This window comes from Musa acuminata, chromosome BXJ3-2, assembly GCF_036884655.1.
Source record: "Musa acuminata AAA Group cultivar baxijiao chromosome BXJ3-2, Cavendish_Baxijiao_AAA, whole genome shotgun sequence".
Classification (NCBI taxonomy): Eukaryota; Viridiplantae; Streptophyta; class Magnoliopsida; order Zingiberales; family Musaceae; genus Musa; species Musa acuminata.
In genome coordinates, this window is record NC_088350.1 from 25,701,291 (window position 1) to 25,721,994 (window position 20,704).

Below are 20,704 nucleotides of genomic sequence, written 5' to 3' on the forward strand. Positions count from 1 at the left end.
CCTACTAAAAGAAAAAAAAAAGGAAAGGAAGAAAACTAATTCAGCAGCTTCCATCTATCTATATAATTACATGTAAAGTTTACCTCTAGCTTAGAAACACATCTTCCAACCTAGTGAGATTACTCAAACAAATTCATAGTATATTCCAAGCTTAAAAAGTCCAAAAAATGAAGTGTAATCCTATCTAGTTCAGGTTAGATTTATTTAGATCCTCTATCATTTGCAGTAAAAATTAAACACAGGAAACTATATTGCAAAAAAGAAATCATAGCTTCGATGCACAAATTTTGAATGTGGATTGCTCGATCCTCTGTCATTTGCAGTAAAAATTAAACACAGGAATCTATATTGCAAAAAAAGTAATCATAGCTTCAATGCACAAATTTTGAATGTGGATTGCTTGATCCTCTATCATTTGCAGTAAAAATTAAACACAGGAATCTATATTGCAAAAAAAAGAAATCATAGCTTCAGTGCACAAATTTTGAATGTGGATTGCTCCCCCTCTCTCTTCCCACCAAATAAAAATGAAACCAATGCATAAACATTGAATAGTTATAAGCATCTATATGATCAAATACATGCTTTTTTTTATTTATGTATTACTTATGAGATCATAGACAAAAACTCTTAAGAAACAGGCACTTGTTGTAAGATTTGGCACAGCACAAGGACTGGAAGACCCATGTTTAGGACAGATTCATACAAGGGAGATGTCACATTCAAGTTCCAGTTTCAAGAAGGTCCATAACTTCTCTTTTGGTTACAGTACTATTCATCCACACCATGGAAAACTGAAGGAATCAAACATGGGGGACCATGTACCAAAATATGAAGATAACATGCAGGTGGGTCGCTATTTGATCTCATTGGAAGCCTAGATTTCACAGTGCAGATATTGTTTCTGATCCTCAGCTCCATATCCCCACATGGTTTAGAGGTGTTCTTCATCCACACCAAAGATGGCTTTTGCCAGAGAAATTTAGCATACTGATACATTCAAACCAATAAACTTTAGGAGCAGTGGTTAGGAAGTCTTATCAGCCTGTAGATGTTGGGTAGCAAGGAATCTAAAGAAAGAAACACTTGTACAACTCCAACCAAGAAGTAGCTGGATGAGGTACACAATAGTGAAGTGATAAAAAAAAAAGGTTCATCACAGATGATTAAGAACACATCCCGAGTACATATAGTTTAACAAGGTCAAGAGAACTCACGTTGAGATTTCCCACCATGACACGCATGTCTAGACTGGCATGTTATCTTCTTCTGATTTCTAGGAGCAGCAGCAGTGAGATAGCAGCATCAGCTTTCTGGATCTCTCATGTGAGCACGAGAGATCATCCTGGGAGTGCTACAAGAACGATAGGGTGGACAACGTTGATGCACTGCCTCATTGTTTAGTTGACTATTGAAGCTAATCCTCGTGAATCAGCAGCTATTTTTTAGATCAAGAACTTCTCGAGTTCCATGAGGATGGTCAAATAAAGCCACACACAAAGTGGTCTGGATTCACACCTCTTCATGAGACTGGTTGCCAAACTATTCTTTCAGTATCTTTTCCTCCAAATTGTATTGGACATTTGTTTAGAGGGTGTCCAACAGTTGTGCATGGGCTGCTACCGCTACTACCCATGGCAGGAAGGACGTGTTTGTATGTGGCCTTGGCAAGTCATTATTTGCCTGTAGTACTTCAAACAACAACTCTCTCTATTTGTGATCATCGACATGCGTTCTGTAATGGTTAACGCTACTGTATCTCATTAGAAATATCATAAAAACTTGGAAAAGAATGTTTATGAAGACATCCCCAAGTCCAGGTTTTTAGATTTAACTCAAGTCATACTAACGAATCACATATGTCTAAGAGCCTACAAGATACAGTGGCAGCGAAATTGCAACAAGATAAGGTCCATCAAATGATACCTCTTATATAACTATCATCTCTACTGACTTCCAAGATTCATAATCTCGTATGAAATTATATGTTGACACTGCTTAAAGTGCAGTCTGCTTTCAATGTCAATAGCCAACCGCAAAGGGCAAAGGCTCCATTCGATAATCTTTCTTGAAGTTAAAAAGAAAGTAGAAGAACAGCACAAATCAGAACAGTTCTGCATATCAGACTCACTTCTAATTTCACATAAGATATATCAACCCATCAATGGTCTTGTATTCCAGGACACCCATAGAAAGAAAAAGAAAAACCGACAGAAGCAACTGATACCTGCAATATAACATTTAGAGCCTTCGAAAGGGCAGGCTTCAAATCCGCTGGATGTAATGCCCCACTCTCATAGTCCAATATCAATTCTTCCATGTTGTTGTACATCCTTCTAAAAAAACATAAAAACGACAACATAATTTGCAACAGTTCTAAATGGAACAAAAGAAACTAGATCATCATTAATACTTCAGCTGAACGACAAAAAAAGGGGAAAAAAATTTGCAGAGCTTTAAAATGAGATAATAGGAGACCTAGACACATGAGCACTGGAAGGAGACCAAGTATGTGTCAAAAAGGAAAACACAAGCCATGCTTTTGTACATGCAGTTATAATATTCAGCACCAAGTTTACAATTTATTTGACTATGGATTTTTAACAATGAATAACAAATTTAAAGGGGCATTTGCATTTGCTAGACAAATTTGTTGCAGAACATTAGTGAATTCTTCCTAGATTTCAAAGGGGCATTTTAGTTAATCTTGACAGAGCTCACTTGGTTCCACCATTTTCCACTTGTTGCACAACTTCAAAATAGCCAAACCATGGGAAAACAATGTACTTAATGTACTCCAGGCATGGGTTCCCTTCCACAATCTTTGGTGGGCAGTAAGCCTTTTTTATCTTCACATTTGCATCAGCCTACGAGAGAAACTGACTGTTATTGCAAGCTTGATGCAAAACTTAGGCAAAGGACTTACAGGAACTTAAGCAACATTCATATATAATAAGATTAATTAATTAAACAACGAGGGTAAAACATAAGTCCAGGCCTTGTAACATTAAAAAAGTAGTAGCGGCAAAAAGTGATGCTAAACACAGCACCAACAATAACAAGCATTCAGTATAGGGGTTTGCTTAGCTCCCCAAAACTTTTGTAAGCCAATTGGTTTCAGGTAAGGTAACTACTATGACATGACAATTTAAGGAAAAAGAACAACCACTGTGATAAACTAGAAAGAAAGGGAAAGCTAATACAATACAAGACTCACCATCACTACAAATTTCCACCCAAGATCCCCAGAAAATCTTCATACTGTATAATGTCACAGTGAATTTATATAGATAGTTAATCTCAATATAGCAACAACTTGAATGATTTTACTTCAACATAACAATGGAATTGAAAAAGAATGTTCCAATGACAAGAATCAAATCACATTATATTCTTGGTTATATAGTTGCTAAAACATATAATCCTCTCCATAGTACCGGATTTCATGCTACCATTGATGTGCTACCTTTGTCAATTCACAAAACAACGTGATGCTTTCATCAAATGAAACAAAAGATGGTTTGTAATTATGCTCATTCCATTTCCAAGCTCGATGAAGATGCACTGGATCCCAAGGCTTAAAATTTTTTGCATTTAAAAACATATACCTCTGCACCCTCCATCAAAATGGAAGAGGATGGATCACTTTGTGACATTTTCTCCTGTCCCTCCTGCAATCTAGGAAGCATGTCTGCATCATCCAAAGTAAATTGTCAGTAAATATCATATTGATAGCCATCCACATACTTTCCATAAATATTTATGCATAAAGAGATAGTAGTATACGATGTGACAAAATGTTGGGCTTGTTTTTTTCCTTTTGATGGCATCACAGTATTCTCTTGCAAGCACATTCACTTTCCTCTGATCCATGCCTAGCTGGCAGATGTCAGCCTGCAAAAGTGTTATTTAAAAGCAAACTGAGTAACATGTAAATAGAACTTAATTTGACATGGCACATGGAAGAAAAGAAGAAACAAAAAAGCTTACACAGAGATCAAGAAACAACCAATCCAGTATAGGAAAGAAAACCTATGAGGAAAAATATGTCAGCAAATTGCATGCATGGATACAAAATCTGAGTTGCAGTCAACTCATCTTTTTTTCACAGTCAACTCATCTGACTGGACCTGGACACAATTAGATCTTACAATTAGTGATCAGCTTCATGACAACATTATCCTCTCAAGTTTAAACATCATCTAGAAATCATAAACAAACATGTACGGATATAGCATACCTTATTATACGCTGAAGTGTATTCCTTTGAGCTATATCCATTTCAAGAGACCAATACTTATGCGTCCACCTATTAATTTCTTAATTTCTTCTGAAGACCACAAAAATTCCACCCTGTCGAGCTTCATCCCAACAGCTTTTCAGATCTCAATGAGACATCGACCAACTGTTTGAATTTTCTTCAAATCACCTCCCATCTTGTTATTCAGTTGGCAATCCATATTTTCACAGTGCACCCAGCTGAAGTCAGCTTGTTCACATTGATTGCCTTCATAACTCCCTGTCCATGATTGAATATCCCTTAAGTTGCACTAAGTTGTAAAACGTATGAAATATTCAATCTATTTAACAAACTCTAAAGACATAACATCCGGTAATCACAACATGCAGCGTAAGATGAATGGTTAGGCTGGATGTAATACACATTATCTAATTAACTACAACACAATATGGTGCAAAGAAAAACCATCAAGCCAGATCTCAGCAAACAGTTTGCAGAACACAAAAACACGGAGTAACAGCTACCAGCAGAAGATAACCCAAGCAGACTACAAAACAAATTAAAAGCTTTTCTTCAGCTGAAAACCACCAATGCACTCAAAAGTCAGGTTCGATGCCTCCAAAGTCAGTACGATATCAAAGAGTAGTCATATAGCATTCAACCGGTTGCGATCACAAGAAAGGGAGACGAGTTCGAACCTGAGCGATGTGCATCCTCCCAGACGGTTCGAATCCATCATAGCAGACAGGAACCGTCTTCTTTACATGAAGGTTCATCAATTCCCCCTCCTGCATGCATTCCTCCCCCACGCTCCTCACCAGCGCGAACCGCTCGTCCACCGTCAACCTGCGTCAACAGACAAATTCCACTCGATCAAAATACCGACTCGAAGAACTCGACACGAAGAATTTCAAAGGTTAGGGTACCCACGGGGCCGCAGCAGGCGGAGGCACCGAGGGCGAAGCATCGAGAGACGGTTCTTACGTCGGGAGAGGGATCGGCAGCCTCTGGTGCTCCCGCCATCATGGATCGCGAGTTCGAAAAGGGCTTGGGGCTGCGGGCTTGCTCTGCAGTTAGGGTTTTGTGGGTCTCTCCTCTCCGTGTTCTGGGCCAAGACGCTTTCTTGTCCAGGCTCAGCCCAGCCCATTTAATTTTCGCAAATCATTAAAAATAACGAATATATATATATATATATATATATATATATATATATATATGTATATAATCAAAATTGAAAGTTGAGATAGGAGAAAAAACACTATCAATTGAATCCGAATCAAAATCTTAATTATAAATTATTATGACAGAGGTTGATTTATAGATGCGAGTTAGTTCAATCAAACTTGTTGTAATGCGAGTTTATCGTTCCACTCTCGAAAGACAGATTTTTAACCTCGACTTATTATTATTATTATTATTATTATTTTATTTATTTATTTATTATTATTATTATTATTATTATTTATTGTATATAAGCCTCCAATTAATATCCATCCAAATATATTAATTAACACATAAAAATCTAATTAAATTAGTTTATTATATATATACATGAAAACATTTAAAATAAGCAAATTAATATTATTTTCAAAGAACAAAACGATACCTTGAAATGGAGTGTGCACCAAGTTGTCTGCCCCTTTGAAATTTAATGTCATGAGAAGATTACGTGCTCTTGATATGATTGCCACAAGACTTGTGTACCAAAGTCAAAGGAGTGTCGAGGCACTAAGATTAAAATGCCACGCTTGACTTCACTATTCTCTGTCGACACTCAAATCAAACCCTGCAGAAGCTTCAATAAGACAAAGTGACACCATCGGGAATGTGGAAGAATTCTTTCATAGGGCACAGAAATTCCAATTCATCATCAAGGGGTGGACATTTTGACCTTGGAAGAATGACACTGTCAAACACTGCATCAGGCAGGGATAAAAAAAATGATAATAGAATCAGTAATCTAAATCACCACTTTAATGCTTTTGATTGATGTTTGTGTTGAGTGAGTCATCCACAGGATCTTATGACTAATTGACATGGACAAGTTGACAGCAACAACGTTTGACTTTTCTTAGAGAGAGAACAATCCGGTGATTTGAAGTATTTCCTTATGATCACGAAGTCTGTTAAGAAATGAAGTATGATTGGTGGACTTAATTTCTCTTAAACGTATTTATCGTGAATCAAGTCGATTTTGATATGTTTTTTCTCTTCCTAAGTAATCGGTCAACTTGAATAGCAGCCGACGACTTCGCCTGCATTATCGTTTTAAGGATTACATCATGTTTTTGTCGGGTCAACTCAATCATGGAATAAGACAGAAAGCAGCACTCGCATTATTTATGAGTCGAGTCTTTAAACGTTAATTAAAACCCTCTCTTATTGATCAGAAAAGAAACAGAGCAGCCAAGATTTAATACCAAGAATTGTGGAATTTGACTATCGATCGTAGTCTTGATAAACATTTCTTCTTAATTGGAATTTATTGTGTTCGTCAACCATTGCCGTTCTTGTCGAAACCTGTTCGTATTCAGGATATGATTGGAAGCAACAAGAGGAGCAGAGTCTGATTTTTGTTGATTTTTAAGCTTCTAATGTGAATCACTTGGTTCTAAGACATGTGGATTGACGACTGTTCTTAGTCTTCGCCGTGGACATTGGATGGCCCGGAACACCGGAATTGACCAAAAGATCCATCTTTCTTTTACCCTTTCTGTTTCTCGGGTGATCAGTTTGTTGTTTGCAGTAAGAAACAGAGTATCTATGAGTAGATTTGGCAGCGCCGCAATTTCGGTGGCACGGAGGGGTATTTTGGAGACCGAATGGGCCGGCTGCACCGCAACTTCCCTGCCCACGGTCGTCTCCTTCCGCCCCTGGTTAAGAAGCAGCTTCCCACCTTGTTCCTATGTTTCTTCCACCGATTAGTTCGCGGAGAAGCTACATAGAGAGGAAAGTCTGAATCTTTTGGCTCTCCGTTCCTTCTTCTTCGTCTTCCTTTGATATCCATTTCTTGGAAAGCCTCTACCTTTTCGATAGAGGCCATGGGCAATTGCTTGAACTCGTCGTCCGGTGTAGAGACTTCACGGAACGCTTCTTGTGAGTGTCGAGTTTGTCCTTCGAGATTGCTTTCCTAGCTGGGTTTCGGATTTGCTTTGGACTGAGGGGATGAAGGTTCAGGGTTTTGCGTTATGTGCTTTGTTGTTTAGCTTCTTTTGTTGCTATTTTCTTAGACTTCTATGTTGGGCGATCCTTTTCTGGATTATTGGTGTTGCGTTCTTTCTATCTTTTCTGCTCTTTGGATAAGAGATTTGTTTACACTTGTACTGTAGAGTTTGCACTTTACTCGAATCCTCTCTAGAGAAGATCATATGTACTCTGGGTGAGTATTAAGCTGTTACATAAATCATGATCTTGTTTCCTATACTGCCTTCTGCTCCTGTTACATAGTCTTTATGATCATTCTGCTTAGCTATGTGCCTAGATGCATATGACACTTGTATTTCTAGGTATTATTGGGGATTAGACTTCATTTCTTGTGGTTATGTTCCTAGTGGCTTTCTAGGTTGCACAGCAAACATGTATGCTGGATGTTAGGAGAAAAAAATGGATAAAGTTAGTGTCTTTGGGATACATGTATTTGAAATGATCAAACTTGAATTGTTTGTGGTCACCGATGTCGATAATATATACCGGTCATGTCTAATGCTGTAATCGTGTGCTTACTTTTGAGATATGTTTCTCTTCATCATTTCTTATGTGTTCTTCCCCCTCATTAAATAGATGCTTCAGGGACTTCTACCAGCAAAACAAGCTTGTCTTCATTTCCATCCACTCTGACATGTTCCACTCCATCAAATCTTTCTGCGCCTCACTACAAAGAACATACTGCTAGCGGGGCTCTTCCCACACCAAGAACTGAAAGGGAGATCTTGTCTTCTGCAAATTTGAAGGATTTCGCATTCAGCGATCTAAAAAGTGCTACCAGAAACTTTCGTGCTGACAGTCTTATCGGGGAAGGAGGATTTGGTTGTGTCTACAAAGGTTGGATTGATGAACAAAGTCTTGCGCCCTCAAGGCCTGGATCAGGAGTGGTGGTAGCCATCAAGAAACTTAAACCCGAGGGATTCCAGGGCCACAAGGAATGGCTGGTATGATCTTGCAAATATACTGCACTAGAATTCTTCTTTCTTAATGTCCACTCTACATGTTCCTGGTTTTTGACGTTTTTAACAATTGATTGTAGACAGAGGTTAACTATCTTGGTCAGCTTCACCATCCAAACTTGGTCAAGCTGATTGGCTACTGTTCGGAGGGTGATAATCGACTTCTGGTCTATGAATTGATGCCAAAAGGCAGCTTGGAGAGTCATCTTTTCAGAAGTACGTGTTGAGAAAACAATAATATATTTAGCATTCTTTATTTTCGGGGATATGAACCCTTGTTTAAGTTAGACAAAGAAACCTGAACCCACATTTAAGACAAATTAAATTACAATTCTCTGGGTATTCATGTGTCTCAATTCTGTATCTGTTTCCATGTAAATTCATTCGATAGATTGGAAAGCATTCATAATCTGTACCTGTGTATCCTGAAAAAGCTCCCATAGGCCAGTGGTTGTAAATGTATCTTTTACGCATGTATGTACCTGGCTATCTTCCTTATTGGGATGCTTGGCACTCATAACTTTGTTGACACTGGTTTCATGCTTGCCTGTTACAGGAAGTGTTGAGACTCTACCTTGGGCAACTAGGATCAAGGTTGCAATCGGAGCTGCTAGGGGACTCTCATTCTTGAATGATGAGTGTCAAATTATATACCGGGATCTTAAGGCTTCTAACATTCTTCTTGACATGGTATTTACCAGAGATGAGAGCTTGGAAAATTCATTATAGAGATCGGCTTACGAACTTACAACTTATTCTGCTTTCCTAACAATGCAGGATTTTAATGTGAAGCTTTCAGACTTTGGCTTGGCAAAAGATGGACCAACTGGGGATAGGACCCATGTCTCAACACAAGTCATGGGAACTTACGGATACGCAGCTCCAGAATATATCGCAACAGGTTCCCCAATTGTTGATTTTGTATATTAGACCCTTTCTTGTTCATTTCTGTATCTCCATTCACGCTGCAGAAAATTTCCCTAAACTAAGCAGATTACTTCTTGCATGAGGTCCCCAGCAGACATGCTGGAATCCTGCTGATGATCAAGTTTGTTAACAACATCAATTCTATTTTAAGTTCTCCCTTCTCTAGCAAATGATATTACATGAAAAAGTATGTTTTGTGCTTTGGCTGAAAGTTAACAATGAATGCTTTTGTGAGGCTTAATATGTAAATACAGAACCACCTGGTTGATTATCCACAGTTAAGAACCAAAATTTTCTTCTGAAACCTTCCCAGGTTGATTATTGCCGAGCATAAGAAATATGAATTGTTTTATTACCACTGCCAACAGCAAGACCATTGCTGAGATGTTACTCATCCTTTTTATCTATTTAGAAGTTATATGGTCCTAATGTTCTTAGAATCTTTTTCTTTTGCTTCTGAGAAGTCCTATACAAACTCTTATGTGTCCATTATTTAAATTTTACAGGTAGGCTCAATGCAAAAGCCGATGTCTACAGCTTCGGGGTTTTGTTATTAGAACTACTGACCGGACGCAGAGCTCTTGATAAAATAAGAGTTGCTGCAGAGCAGAACCTTGTGGATTGGACACGGCCTAGTTTGGGTGACAAGCGTAAACTGCATCGGATCATTGACCCAAGGCTAGAGGGTCGGTATCCAAAGAACGGAGCTCATGAATTTGCCTGCCTTGCTCTTCAGTGCATCAGAAATGATGCTAAACTCCGGCCTAATATGTCCGAGGTCTTGGCCTCTCTGGAGAAACTGCAGGACCCAAAATATGCTGCTTTGCCTCCGCAATCTAATCAAAAGAAGAAGAGTTCCAATTCCATGCCAAGGTCGCCTATGAGAAATCCCCGCCCACCGCTGCGCCCAACACCCAGTGGCTCTTCTCTTAAATCCTACCATGCATAAACAAAGGATGCAAATTTGGACTCGCACGATTGCACACTAGCTCGATGGTGACAACAGGTGATGATTCTTTGAAGGACATTAAGGCTGCTACAGCTACCAGAAGTCATTCTTTCTCATCCCATTTTACGTCCATACATGTTGAACAAAGTTCATCGACATTCGTTTTGATTTATCGTGTTGTGTATTTATCTGTAAAACTTGATTCACCTAGCATTTGTAATATATAACAGAGAGTTGGCTTGCACTTTGAGTCTTACTTTTTGGAGTGGATTTTTTTTTTTCACTTTATGTGAATATTCTCATAAAATACAACTCTGCAGTATTTTCTTCTCTAAATATATAGTGTACTTCAAGCAGGGTTTTTATTGGCAACCCATATCAACTCTATTTTCCAATTGAATTTTCATATAGGATTCTGAATAAGTGTTAATGAAATTTTATTTAAGATTTAGAATAATTTTCATATAATTGGATGCTTTATAAGATTGAAAAAGGGGAAAAATAATACCTTTTTTTATTAGGCTTATCTAAAACTTAATTCTTTCTAAAGCTAATAGGATTTATTGAACCAAATTAAATCATAATTGGTTAAATTAGGGCTGACTTGGATCAGGTTTGGGTAACGTTATAAACTGACACTTCTGTTTGTCTTGGGTCGGTCCGGGTGAGCGCGCGGAAGGTAGGTCTTACCTTTTGTCTTTATTGATGAGTTAAATGGATCCGACGGAACATATAAATCGAACTCTCACGTTCCGATGGACCCGCGGAAAGGACATCCGCTGCGTCGCCGCGGTCGCTTCGATTGGATCCTTCCTCTCTGTTCTTCCTTCGGGTAATCGTCGATCCCCAGATCGCCGGGTGTTGTTCCTCTTGTTCTTTCCATTGATCGAGAGAAGAATGATGAATCGATTCGAAGTGATTCACCAAACCCTTTTTTTTTTTTATCGCAACAACCGGCGTCCTCTTTTCCCTTTCTTGATCGTATTTTCCTTTTTCCCTTTTAGGTTCGATTTTAGTAGCATTTTTGGCTTTATGGTGGTTTTCGCTTGTTTGAATCTTTTGCTTGTTGTTGCATTGCAATCCATCTGCGAAGCTGAATTTAATGTGATTTTGGTTTAGATGGTAATCATATATCGATCGTTGTGGAGATTCGACCTTTCAGATTTTGAAGATGATTGAAGTCTGATTGGGTCTTTTACGTTGGAGAAGAATGGTGCTAGTTCTAGCAATCGGTGACCTCCACATCCCTCACCGGGCGCCGGATCTGCCCGCCAAATTTAAGCAAATGCTTGTGCCTGGGAAGATTCAACACATCTTGTGTGTTGGAAATCTGTGCATTGAGGTGATTATTTTCCTCTTCCCTTTAAAGTAATATATGCTTTTCTAATGTACTTTTGTATATGATGTCCATCGAAATGCCAATGGTTTGCATTGTTGTAATTTTAGGTAGCAGATTTTAGTAGGTGATTGATTTTTTCCAATTTCAATGGTTGAATATGTTGAGCAATATGTTTACATCACAACTGTAGGTTTCTTAGAATCTCACACATGAAAATTAATATTCTTGAGATTGACAAGTATGAGAAACTTTCATCTTGTAGGATGTGCATGATTACTTGAAAAGCCTTTGTCCTGATCTGCATTTTGGTCGAGGTGAATATGATGAGGATGCTCGTTATCCAGAAAGAAAGACTCACGATTGGTCAATTCAAGCTTGGGCTTTGCCATGGCCATCAGGTTTTCTTTTTTTATTTGCTCTGGGACATTGACCATGTATCTTTCAGTATCCTACGTTGGAATTCAAATCACATATATTTTATGCATTGAATAAATTTTCTGCATTGTTTTTTAGAAGGAATTACTACATAGATAGATATTACATATGGCTGAAGTATTATCTATTAAATCACCATAAACTGAATTCGCTAGAACATTGTAGAATAAAATGACAAATACGTTATGAAATTATGAGTTCCTTATCTGTTGATTAGATTTTTTTTTTCTTCTGGCACTATTTATGGTCCTTATATTCGTTATACTCTTTTGTTGATATAATTAACATAAATCACTTTATGTTGCTTTGATTTTGAATTTTTTTTTAACTTGATCTTATCGATACACTACTGGACACCTTATATCACTTGCATGATTCATTTCAATAGATCAATAGATATTGTCTGAATTTGTATAAAGAGGTTGTTGATTGCTTTTCTCATTAGAGTGGCAATTCTGTATCTTGAAGATTTTGATATGTTGTTCCTTTTTTTATTGTATTAGGTTAAGCATCTAACCATGGCACTTGGTTAAGCTATTAATCTGGGTGATCTTGGCATCTTGCAATATTCGATATATGCAAGTCTTCTTAGCATCTTGAAATTGTCTAGGACTAGTATACATGTGATCTTGGATTGGCATCGTTACTGCCATGGACTCAATAATTTTCTCTTGTAAACCATGATATTCAAAAATGTCAAAATGTTTCTTCAGGTAATTTATTTTGATGTCAAGATCACCCAGACGATATTCTTTCAATTCTCAGTTCTCATTGTTGCTTTTTAACATTATCAAGTGGTTATTGGGTATCCATGTTTCATGTTTTCGATATCTATAGCTTATTCTTGATTTATGAGTATCATAGTCCCATGGGTGGAATTAAATTTATCAATGCTTTTTCATAAAACTCAACCTTGATTCGGTTGACTGGTCATTCCCTGGGAGGTTTCCAACTTTGTTTTCCGCAGATGCAAACCCTTGCTATGATCCTGAATTTAGCAGAGAACAAATTTAAGTGTGGACTATGGGCTGGCATCATTATTGCCCAAGAATTCATTAAATATCTCGTGCAAGTTATGGTATTTAAAGACTTCCCTGTAGGTTCCTTTAAGTAGCTGTTTTCATACACAGCTGAAGTTGATGTTAAATCAAGTCACTTGCAAACTTCTTTCAATTTCCGGTCATATTCATTTGTTAGATAGATATTTTTATCAGTCATCCATCTGTCACAATTATCATGTTGATTATACAGATCATCCCATAGAGTGACTTGGATTCGTTAGCCATGTTTCAGAGACAACTGGATGTAGATATCCTTGTGACCGGACACACTCGCCAGTTCAAGGCTTACAAGCACGAGGGTGGTGTTGTGATAAACCCTGGCTCGGCAACTGGAGCTCATAGCAGCGTAACCTATGATGCGAACCCCAGATTTGTACTGCTGGACATTGATGACCTTCGTGTTTGGGTCTACATTTATGAGCTTATCGATGGCCAGGTGAAGGTCGACAAGATTGCAACTACTCTGCCTGCTCATTGATCCTCTGTAAATTGACAACCGCCGTACTCTGATTTTGTTGCTTGATTGAGCTGAACCTTAAATCTGCATCCGGACGACATCTAATTGTTTTGAGAATTCTCCTTGTCAAGCCTAATCTGTCTGCATCACACGTTTAATCGTCAGGATGCTAAATGTTGGTTCTTGGAGCCACCTCAGATCTCTCCTGCTGTGTATTCGAGGTAACATGTTTCTGATGGTTTTCCACTCACTCTGAACATTTTGCATCTATCTGCTGCTATCCCATTTGTATGATATATCTGCCTTCCTGTTCTGCATTCTTAATGTAAAGGTATCAGCCTCAAATCTTACTTCTTTTGATTAGGGTAGGTTTGCATTCTGTGAAACATGAACAGGCTAGGATCAGTCGATCAGCTGCACAGGGCGATTGAGGGGACAGGGAAACCTGCTCAGATTCATGTGTGTCCCACGACAGAAAGCTGCCACGTGTCTTGTTTGCCCAAATGTAGGCCACCACTCGTCCCTTCCGTGCGAGGATCAGCTATACTGATCGGGACAGGGAACAAGGAAATCGGGTCATTTGGGCCAAACCAAATGAACGCCACCTGACTTGTGCACCACGTGAGGATCGGTTGTGTCGGTTGACACGGGAGACGGGAAAGATGATACGGTCCACCTCATCCATCACCCCTCGTCTCCTATATATTTGTACTGGCCCGTTCTTTCCCGGGCGAACCCATCTCAAATTCCCAGAGGGAAGAGAGAAGGGATCAGAGACGGCGAAAGGGGATCTGGATGAGGTGGCGAACACTAGCGTTCTTGGAGCCGGACGGGTCTCCGATCTGATCTCCCCCAACAAGAAGGTCGGATCTCGGATCACTGTTCTTTAGTTCACTTGGGTTTTGAGCAGAATTGCTTTGGTTCGCTCTTTGTGGGATTCGATTCTGATGAGTTTTACCTCGTCCTGGTCGTTTTGTTCTTCTACGAGTTCGTCAAACGATTTCCATCTCATCTGGTTCCAGTGTATTATCTTCCAAATTTTCGTCTTCTATTTTTTCTTTTCCCCTCTCGATCTTACTCCCGATCTCCCCTTTTTTTAATTATAGGAATCAATTATTTTCATTTTTATTTGAAAACGTAATTCTATTTTTCAATCATGTTATCAACTTCGTTTTTTAAATATTCGAATGGCGCTATTCGTCTCTCCCCCTTCAAACTTAAAAGACGGTAATCAGGTCATTTCAAATCTTAGAAGCGGCATATCATCTTATGAAATCCATTTCAAAAGCGTATTATGGTCAATTTCATTTTGAGAGGTAAGCTGAACCGATGGAGCCGCATCGGGTGGGCGGTGGGGAGATCAGCGGCGGCGATCGGACGGTCAGCATCGACGCATCAGGATCATGGAATGAGCTGTCGTCGATCCGACGGCGGAGGCTCTCCTCACCCTCGCCGAGCGCCTTCCTCACCCCCGCCTTCGACGCCTGCGCCACCGCCACCCTCAGCTCCTCCGGCATCGGCGGCGGCGCCGACAGCTCCCTCGACCTCGACCCCTCCCTGCTCCGCTACACCCGCTTCCGGCCTCATCTCTCCCCTTCCGACTCATCCGATCTCAGGTCGACGTCGACGAGGCGGCGCCTCCTCCAACTCCGATCCTCCCTGAGCTCGTTTCCGTCTTCCTCGGCGGAGGGGGGCTGCTGCTTCGTCTCGCCGCTCTCCCCCATCGACAACCTCCCGCCGGGGAGGTCGCTTCCGGTGCACATGACGCCGCTCACGATGCAGGTGGGGGAGGACGTGGTGGTGATGGACGGGGTGCTGGTTAGCGACGCCGAGACTACCAGCCGGCGGAGTCTACACAGGACGGAGGCCTGCCGCGCCTGGGACGAGAACGGGATCTGCCGCTACGGTTCCAAATGCCAGGTAAGCTTCTAATACTGCCAGGTCCCTGCGGATATCAAAATGTCCGAGAACAGATGGAACTCGGAATAGTAGCAAAGATGGTAGTCTTTCAGTCGGAGTGGGAGAGTATAAATGATTCGGTCGAAATCCAAACACCATTAGTGACAGTTGTTGAAGTAGTCGAGATGTAAGGAACTCCCTCTATCTGTCTTTATGATCTGTAAGGATTCAGAACGGCAATGAACAGAGACAGTTAGTTCTGTGCGTCTCTTTCTTTTGATGTATTTAATCTTATTCTTTTCCTAAAAATTATCTTTTTATTTGGTTGATCTAATTTGTTGGCTTCGAACTCGACAGTTTGCTCATGGGAAGGAGGAGCTGCGCGGTGGTCGCCGCTCTGTGAAACAAGCATCTGAGGTAAACAATAATCATTGTCTTTTCTTGATAGCAAGTAAAACATGTATGGTTTAGCTCGGAGTTATCATGCGAAGTACGAGCACAAAGTATAAGAGGATTATGATTAATGGTGCCTCGACTTGTATATTTGCATTCATTTTCTTCAGGTAAAGAGTGAGTTTTATTTAACAGATTTAAAGAGGATGAATGCATATGAAGTGCATGTGAAGGTAAAAGATTCAGAGATAAAAGATAAATAAAATGTTTTCTTGAGTCAGAAATAGTAGCAAGTGGAACTCAGGGAAGAAAAAAATAAGGGAATATTAATTTTTTTTTCTTTTTATTTTATTAATATTAATAAAAGATTCAGACAAGGAGAAAATCCTTGTCTTTCCTCTGCATTCACTGTTATTAAACATCCTGTCGCGTTTCAGGTACCAGCTATGCGTTCCGGCCGAAGCCGAACCCAGTTCGGCTCTATTCTTCCATCTGCAGCATCGAGTTATGCTGTGTTCGGCTCTCTTCTTCCATCTGCAGCATCGAGTTATGCTGTCTATGATGCTGCTGCTGGAGTAACCACGAGAAATGTTGCTCCACCTGCTGCCATTAACAATCACTTGACAGCGGACGCAGACTACCAGCGGCTGATCATTCCGGCCCCGAACCAAGCATCTCCTGCTGCATCAGCCGGAGCTATGACCGCTCCCTCGACTGCAGAGGCTGACTGCAAGCTGCAAACAACTCCTCTTTCTTCTCCACAATCAACAGAGCCGTCGTTTCAATGGCCCATGACAGAAGCGGAGGATGATCAGATATCTCGGATCCTGTATGGCCCCAGCCACCGCCGGAGGCTCCCAGTCTTCACTCAGTTCTGCCCAGAGTGAGTTCCACTGCTACCACCATCTCCTTACTGCTGCTATTCCTCTTTACAAATCCTTCATGGGCCCTCTTATTCTTGCATAATATTGGTACATTTCACCACTCGACACTAAAGGTCTAATACAAACACAAAATTTTCAGCTGAGTTTGACAAAATTTCTCTAGACGATGCCAAACCAAGTTGACTATGGCAGAGCCATTCCATGCATTTGTACATTCTTTGATCTTGTTTTGGTCTGGTCACTGCTATTGATGAGTTTGGAGCATCCATCACCTCACCTCCAAAAATAAAGCATGAGCACATAGATATGGCCATTGAACTCTAAAACTCTAAATCGATGGCCATGGAACTCTGCAATGCATGAGGAAATGTCTCCATCTCATTCTCAGCCAAGTATTAGAAATAAGTTGAGATCAACAAATTCGTTTAATGTACATGTAGCAAAACTTGCCAACTATCTCATCTAAAACAGAAACATCCAAAGTTGCATGCATGTCCCTGTGCTGACTCAATAGTCCAATTTTTTACTGCTCTCACATGTATGTACAACAGTATAAGTAGAAAACTGCAATCAGCATATATGTCCACAAAACTGTCACAGAGCCTTACACCCAGTGCTGTGGCAGATTGACTAAAATTAGACATGATCTGCAGAAGAATTGTGCAACACAAACTGTACATGATAAAAAAAAGATTTAAAACAGTTCAAACTGTGACCACAACAAATACAAGGGAACTACCAATCTCTTGCAGTAGAAAAATCCTCTCCCGCTATATAGAACAGCTTTAAAGCGTCGCGTACGTGAAATGTTTTGTTTGCAGCAGTACTCTGAGACAAGGAAATGTATATGATGGTTCAAACTCTTAGTCTTTCAAAGGTCTTGCTTCTAACCCACCTTGTCGACGAATGACTAAGCTGTACGGCATGTACGTCCCAAGCATCCTGTCCCAAACTGAGAAGAATGGCTGCGAGTAGTTGTATTTAGATCCTTGTAGCTGATGGTGGATGTCGTGATAGGCTGTGTTGTTCTGAAAGAACATGTGGAAGATATTACCGGGCAACCAAAGGCCACAGTGATCATCTATAGTCTTGATTACAGCAAAGCAGAAAAAGAACACAGCAGTACGTGGTGTCATCCCTGTGATCAGGAATGACATGGCGCCACCAAAGGTGTCAAGGAGGAGACCCTCCAATGGGTGGTTGTAGAGTGCTCCAACTGCATAAGGAACAACCAGGCGGTGATGCTGGGAGTGAATATGACGGTACAGGAACTTGTTGTGGTGCATGTATCGGTGCACAAAATACTGCCATGTATCCATTACTAACATTGCCATGAAGACCTGCAAGATTTGAACTGGAATAGATGGTTGAACAGGCACCCCCAACAAGCTTGCCTGGGCAGTCACCTGCAACAAAGACGTGTGGAGTCTTACATCAATCACAGAAGTATCACCAATCAAATAAATTCTTTTTCATCAAATTCAGCATCCTCATACAAACAATTAATGCTAAATGTAAATCAATACAATGCGGAATACTTAACCAAGCCTAGGAACTTTCATAAATTAAGCACAAAAAAATGTCATATGTATGTTTTAGGACCTTTGCCTCGAACAATGTAACCAACTCTTAGAAATTGCAGATGCAATTGAGTCACCACATATGTTTTCAGACTCCAGAGTCAAGGAGATGAAGGATTGATTAAGGTGCATCACCGGTATAATTGTCGTAAACATAAATCTGGTGTCAGGACACCTCATACAATATATATTCCATGGGAAGGTCTTCATGGTAACTCTTTTACCCTATGGTTCAACATATGGTGTGATGTTTCCGTTATGCATCATCGAAATGAAATTTCCATTCACATGTGGAATGTCCTCAATTAATTTGAAGACAAAAACTAGCAGTCATGAACGTGGCGTATGACTCCTGCCAAAGTAGGGTCTCCTTACCTCTCTGTATTGTATACATAAAGATACTGTTTGCGTGACTCGAATATTGCCAATGTTATAGAAGAACATCCTTACCATCGTACAAAGTCCCCCCTCAGAACATCTACTAATCATCGAACTTTCAAATCGTCTCCCACAAAGGCACCTTTGTACACACGCTTCAGTATAAGCATAGTAAATGGCCCTTACATTTTTCTAGTACATACTGGAAATCCACTTCTTCAGTATAAGCATAGTAAACGCATTCATAACAAATGAGGTTTCTAAACGATGTAATATTTGAGCTAAGAGATGTCATCCCCACCGTAATATTTTTGAAGCAATATTTCTAAGATTACTGCCACATCAAATAAAAGCAACAGCTTCAGGGAGGCATATCATCGTCCACGGAACAACTTCACAATTAGATCAAGCAAAATCTTACCATCACAAGCTCGACTCACTTTCTTCTAGGAAATAGTTGAGTTTCAATATAACCAAAATCACCTCAAGCATGTTATCAAAGAACAATCATAACAAGTATTTTCTATTGCATACGCGAAAACAAACAAAAGTGAATCAAAGATATGCACCTAATAATCTTTAAAAGTCAAACCTACCCAACAAAAAGAGTTGGTTGTTTTGCAGGCATATTGTTCGACACAAGTCTTAAGAAAGGGCATATGAATTCTCACCAAGAAGAGCACTTGTGCGACGGTTGCTTGGACGAGCTGTTGCAACAGTACGCCCTTCACCACAGTCGACAGCGTCACCAGGTTCTTCTGCTCCTCTTCTTTCTCGGTGTGCAATCGGTAGCGGTCCAACCGCGGCAGGAGCTGGTAGAAGCCGGCGTAGAGCCAGTAAACGACGATAGGGGCGAACGTGCCCATCACGTCGTCGCTCACATACCCTTCCCAAAACACCATCTTCTCAAGAATCAGAAGTCCAATTAGGGTTCTGCTTCGATCATGGGATCCCAGGAAAAGGTAACTCGAGCACTAAGGGGAAGAACTCGGGTTGAGCTTGGCCTGCGATCCAGAACCAATTCGGGGAAACGTAGGATCTTCTAGGGTTTCTGGCACAGAATTCGGGGAAACGTCGGATCTCCTAGGGTTTCTGCGGATTAAAAGAGAACCGGTTAAGGCATAACGACCGCCGCGAGAAAAACAATCGAGATTTCTTGTCAGAGCCCGAGCACCATGGGGAAGAACTCGAGGTTGCACTTCGCCTGCGACCTAAGAAGATTAAAGAGACGATCCGAGGATCGGAATTATAGGTTGGATGTTTTAGAGTTTCGCGGATGAAAGAACCAGTTTGATCGGTAGAACTCCGGAAGAAGAAAAAAGATATTTTTTTCGGTGATGCGATCGACGAGAGAGAGAGAGAGAGAGAGAGGACGGACGAAACGGAGTGGGGATCTGATTCGATTCTTACGAGATTTTTGTTGGCGGGGGATTCTTGTTGTTCTTCTGGTAAGCGCGACGGAAGCCACAGAAGAGGGAAGCCGCCCCTCCCCTTCCGTCTCCCCCCGTTCCGTCGAAGCGCGACGACGGCGGCGTCGACGGGCGAATGACTTCTCCTCCCATTACTTTTTCGCATCGTGGGGCCCGCGTCCTTCGGCCAACTGTCGCAGGGCTTCTAAAGAGATTCTTCGACCATAAAATTATTTTATATTATTATTATTATATATAACATAATAGCATGTGTGGATCCGTGGCGCAATGGTAGCGCGTCTGACTCCAGATCAGAAGGTTGCGTGTTCGATTCACGTCGGGTTCAAAACCCTGATTTATATTTTTTTTTTATTGTAGGAGACGAGAGAGAAAGTAAGGCTTTATTGGTCTTTACACAAACGGTAGAATGCTTCCATTTGCACCATGTTTTCCTTGGAGTGTTAGATATGCGCGTGTGCATAGAAAGTACATGAATAAGAAAATAAAAATAAAAAATGAATGATGTGATTTCAATCCATGATTTCATTAATTTAATTTTAAAAAAAACTATTTTCACATCCTTACCTTTT

General features: G+C 40.3%; 3 protein-coding genes, 1 non-coding gene and 1 pseudogene across 15 annotated transcripts; 3 read left to right on the forward strand and 2 right to left on the reverse strand.

Annotated features, from left to right (window-relative positions):
- Positions 1 to 1,889: 1,889 nt before the first annotated feature.
- LOC135631555 (tyrosine--tRNA ligase 1, cytoplasmic-like) lies at positions 1,890 to 5,263 on the reverse strand (annotated as a pseudogene).
- Positions 5,264 to 7,077: 1,814 nt separating this feature from the next.
- On the forward strand, positions 7,078 to 10,523 carry LOC135631233 (probable serine/threonine-protein kinase PBL3). Of its 2 annotated transcripts, none has more exons than XM_065138724.1 (6): positions 7,078 to 7,336; positions 8,030 to 8,388; positions 8,484 to 8,619; positions 8,960 to 9,093; positions 9,181 to 9,304; positions 9,837 to 10,523. In XM_065138724.1, the coding sequence occupies exons 1-6, from the start codon at positions 7,282 to 7,284 to the stop codon at positions 10,277 to 10,279; spliced, it is 1,251 nt and encodes a 416-aa protein (XP_064994796.1). In that variant the 5' UTR covers positions 7,078 to 7,281; the 3' UTR covers positions 10,280 to 10,523. The 2 variants fall into 2 exon arrangements, with proteins under 2 accessions (XP_064994796.1, XP_064994795.1); XM_065138723.1 differs by having other exon boundaries at positions 7,080 to 7,336; positions 8,021 to 8,388.
- A 458-nt stretch (positions 10,524 to 10,981) lies between these two features.
- Positions 10,982 to 17,033, forward strand: LOC103976104 (uncharacterized). 8 transcript variants are annotated; one of them, XM_065140001.1, is made up of 8 exons: positions 10,982 to 11,111; positions 11,399 to 11,621; positions 11,881 to 12,016; positions 13,305 to 13,792; positions 13,967 to 14,434; positions 14,886 to 15,491; positions 15,828 to 15,887; positions 16,301 to 17,033. In XM_065140001.1, the coding sequence occupies exons 6-8, from the start codon at positions 14,901 to 14,903 to the stop codon at positions 16,748 to 16,750; spliced, it is 1,101 nt and encodes a 366-aa protein (XP_064996073.1). In that variant the 5' UTR covers positions 10,982 to 11,111; positions 11,399 to 11,621; positions 11,881 to 12,016; positions 13,305 to 13,792; positions 13,967 to 14,434; positions 14,886 to 14,900; the 3' UTR covers positions 16,751 to 17,033. The 8 variants fall into 8 exon arrangements, with proteins under 8 accessions (XP_064996073.1, XP_064996076.1, XP_064996072.1 ...); XM_065140004.1 differs by having other exon boundaries at positions 14,893 to 15,491; positions 16,301 to 17,032; XM_065140000.1 differs by having other exon boundaries at positions 13,967 to 15,491; positions 16,301 to 17,032.
- A 267-nt stretch (positions 17,034 to 17,300) lies between these two features.
- Positions 17,301 to 20,277, reverse strand: LOC135631903 (very-long-chain aldehyde decarbonylase GL1-9-like). 4 transcript variants are annotated; one of them, XM_065140012.1, is made up of 4 exons: positions 20,116 to 20,277; positions 19,880 to 19,916; positions 19,377 to 19,797; positions 17,301 to 18,153 (listed from the first exon to the last, which is right to left on the reverse strand). In XM_065140012.1, the coding sequence occupies exons 3-4, from the start codon at positions 19,605 to 19,607 to the stop codon at positions 17,611 to 17,613; spliced, it is 774 nt and encodes a 257-aa protein (XP_064996084.1). In that variant the 5' UTR covers positions 19,608 to 19,797; positions 19,880 to 19,916; positions 20,116 to 20,277; the 3' UTR covers positions 17,301 to 17,610. The 4 variants fall into 4 exon arrangements, with proteins under 4 accessions (XP_064996084.1, XP_064996083.1, XP_064996082.1 ...); XM_065140011.1 differs by lacking the exon at positions 19,880 to 19,916; XM_065140010.1 differs by having other exon boundaries at positions 19,377 to 19,916.
- Positions 20,278 to 20,388: 111 nt separating this feature from the next.
- Positions 20,389 to 20,460, forward strand: TRNAW-CCA (transfer RNA tryptophan (anticodon CCA)). Its single transcript has one exon. It is a non-coding gene; the product is annotated as a tRNA-Trp (tRNA).
- Positions 20,461 to 20,704: the final 244 nt, after the last annotated feature.

Coding starts and splice junctions, on each gene's coding strand:
- LOC135631233 (XM_065138723.1), top strand. CDS start 7,282: ATGGGCAATTGCTTGAACTCGTCGTCCGGTGTAGAGACTTCACGGAAC. Junction 8,389..8,483: donor AGGGCCACAAGGAATGGCTG/GTATGATCTTGC, acceptor AATTGATTGTAG/ACAGAGGTTAACTATCTTGG. Junction 8,620..8,959: donor GGAGAGTCATCTTTTCAGAA/GTACGTGTTGAG, acceptor TGCCTGTTACAG/GAAGTGTTGAGACTCTACCT.
- LOC135631903 (XM_065140011.1), bottom strand. CDS start 19,607: ATGGTGTTTTGGGAAGGGTATGTGAGCGACGACGTGATGGGCACGTTC. Junction 18,154..19,376: donor TCGCACAAGTGCTCTTCTTG/GTGAGAATTCAT, acceptor TCTTTGTTGCAG/GTGACTGCCCAGGCAAGCTT.
- LOC103976104 (XM_065140001.1), top strand. CDS start 14,901: ATGGAGCCGCATCGGGTGGGCGGTGGGGAGATCAGCGGCGGCGATCGG. Junction 15,492..15,827: donor GCTACGGTTCCAAATGCCAG/GTAAGCTTCTAA, acceptor CGAACTCGACAG/TTTGCTCATGGGAAGGAGGA. Junction 15,888..16,300: donor CTGTGAAACAAGCATCTGAG/GTAAACAATAAT, acceptor GTCGCGTTTCAG/GTACCAGCTATGCGTTCCGG.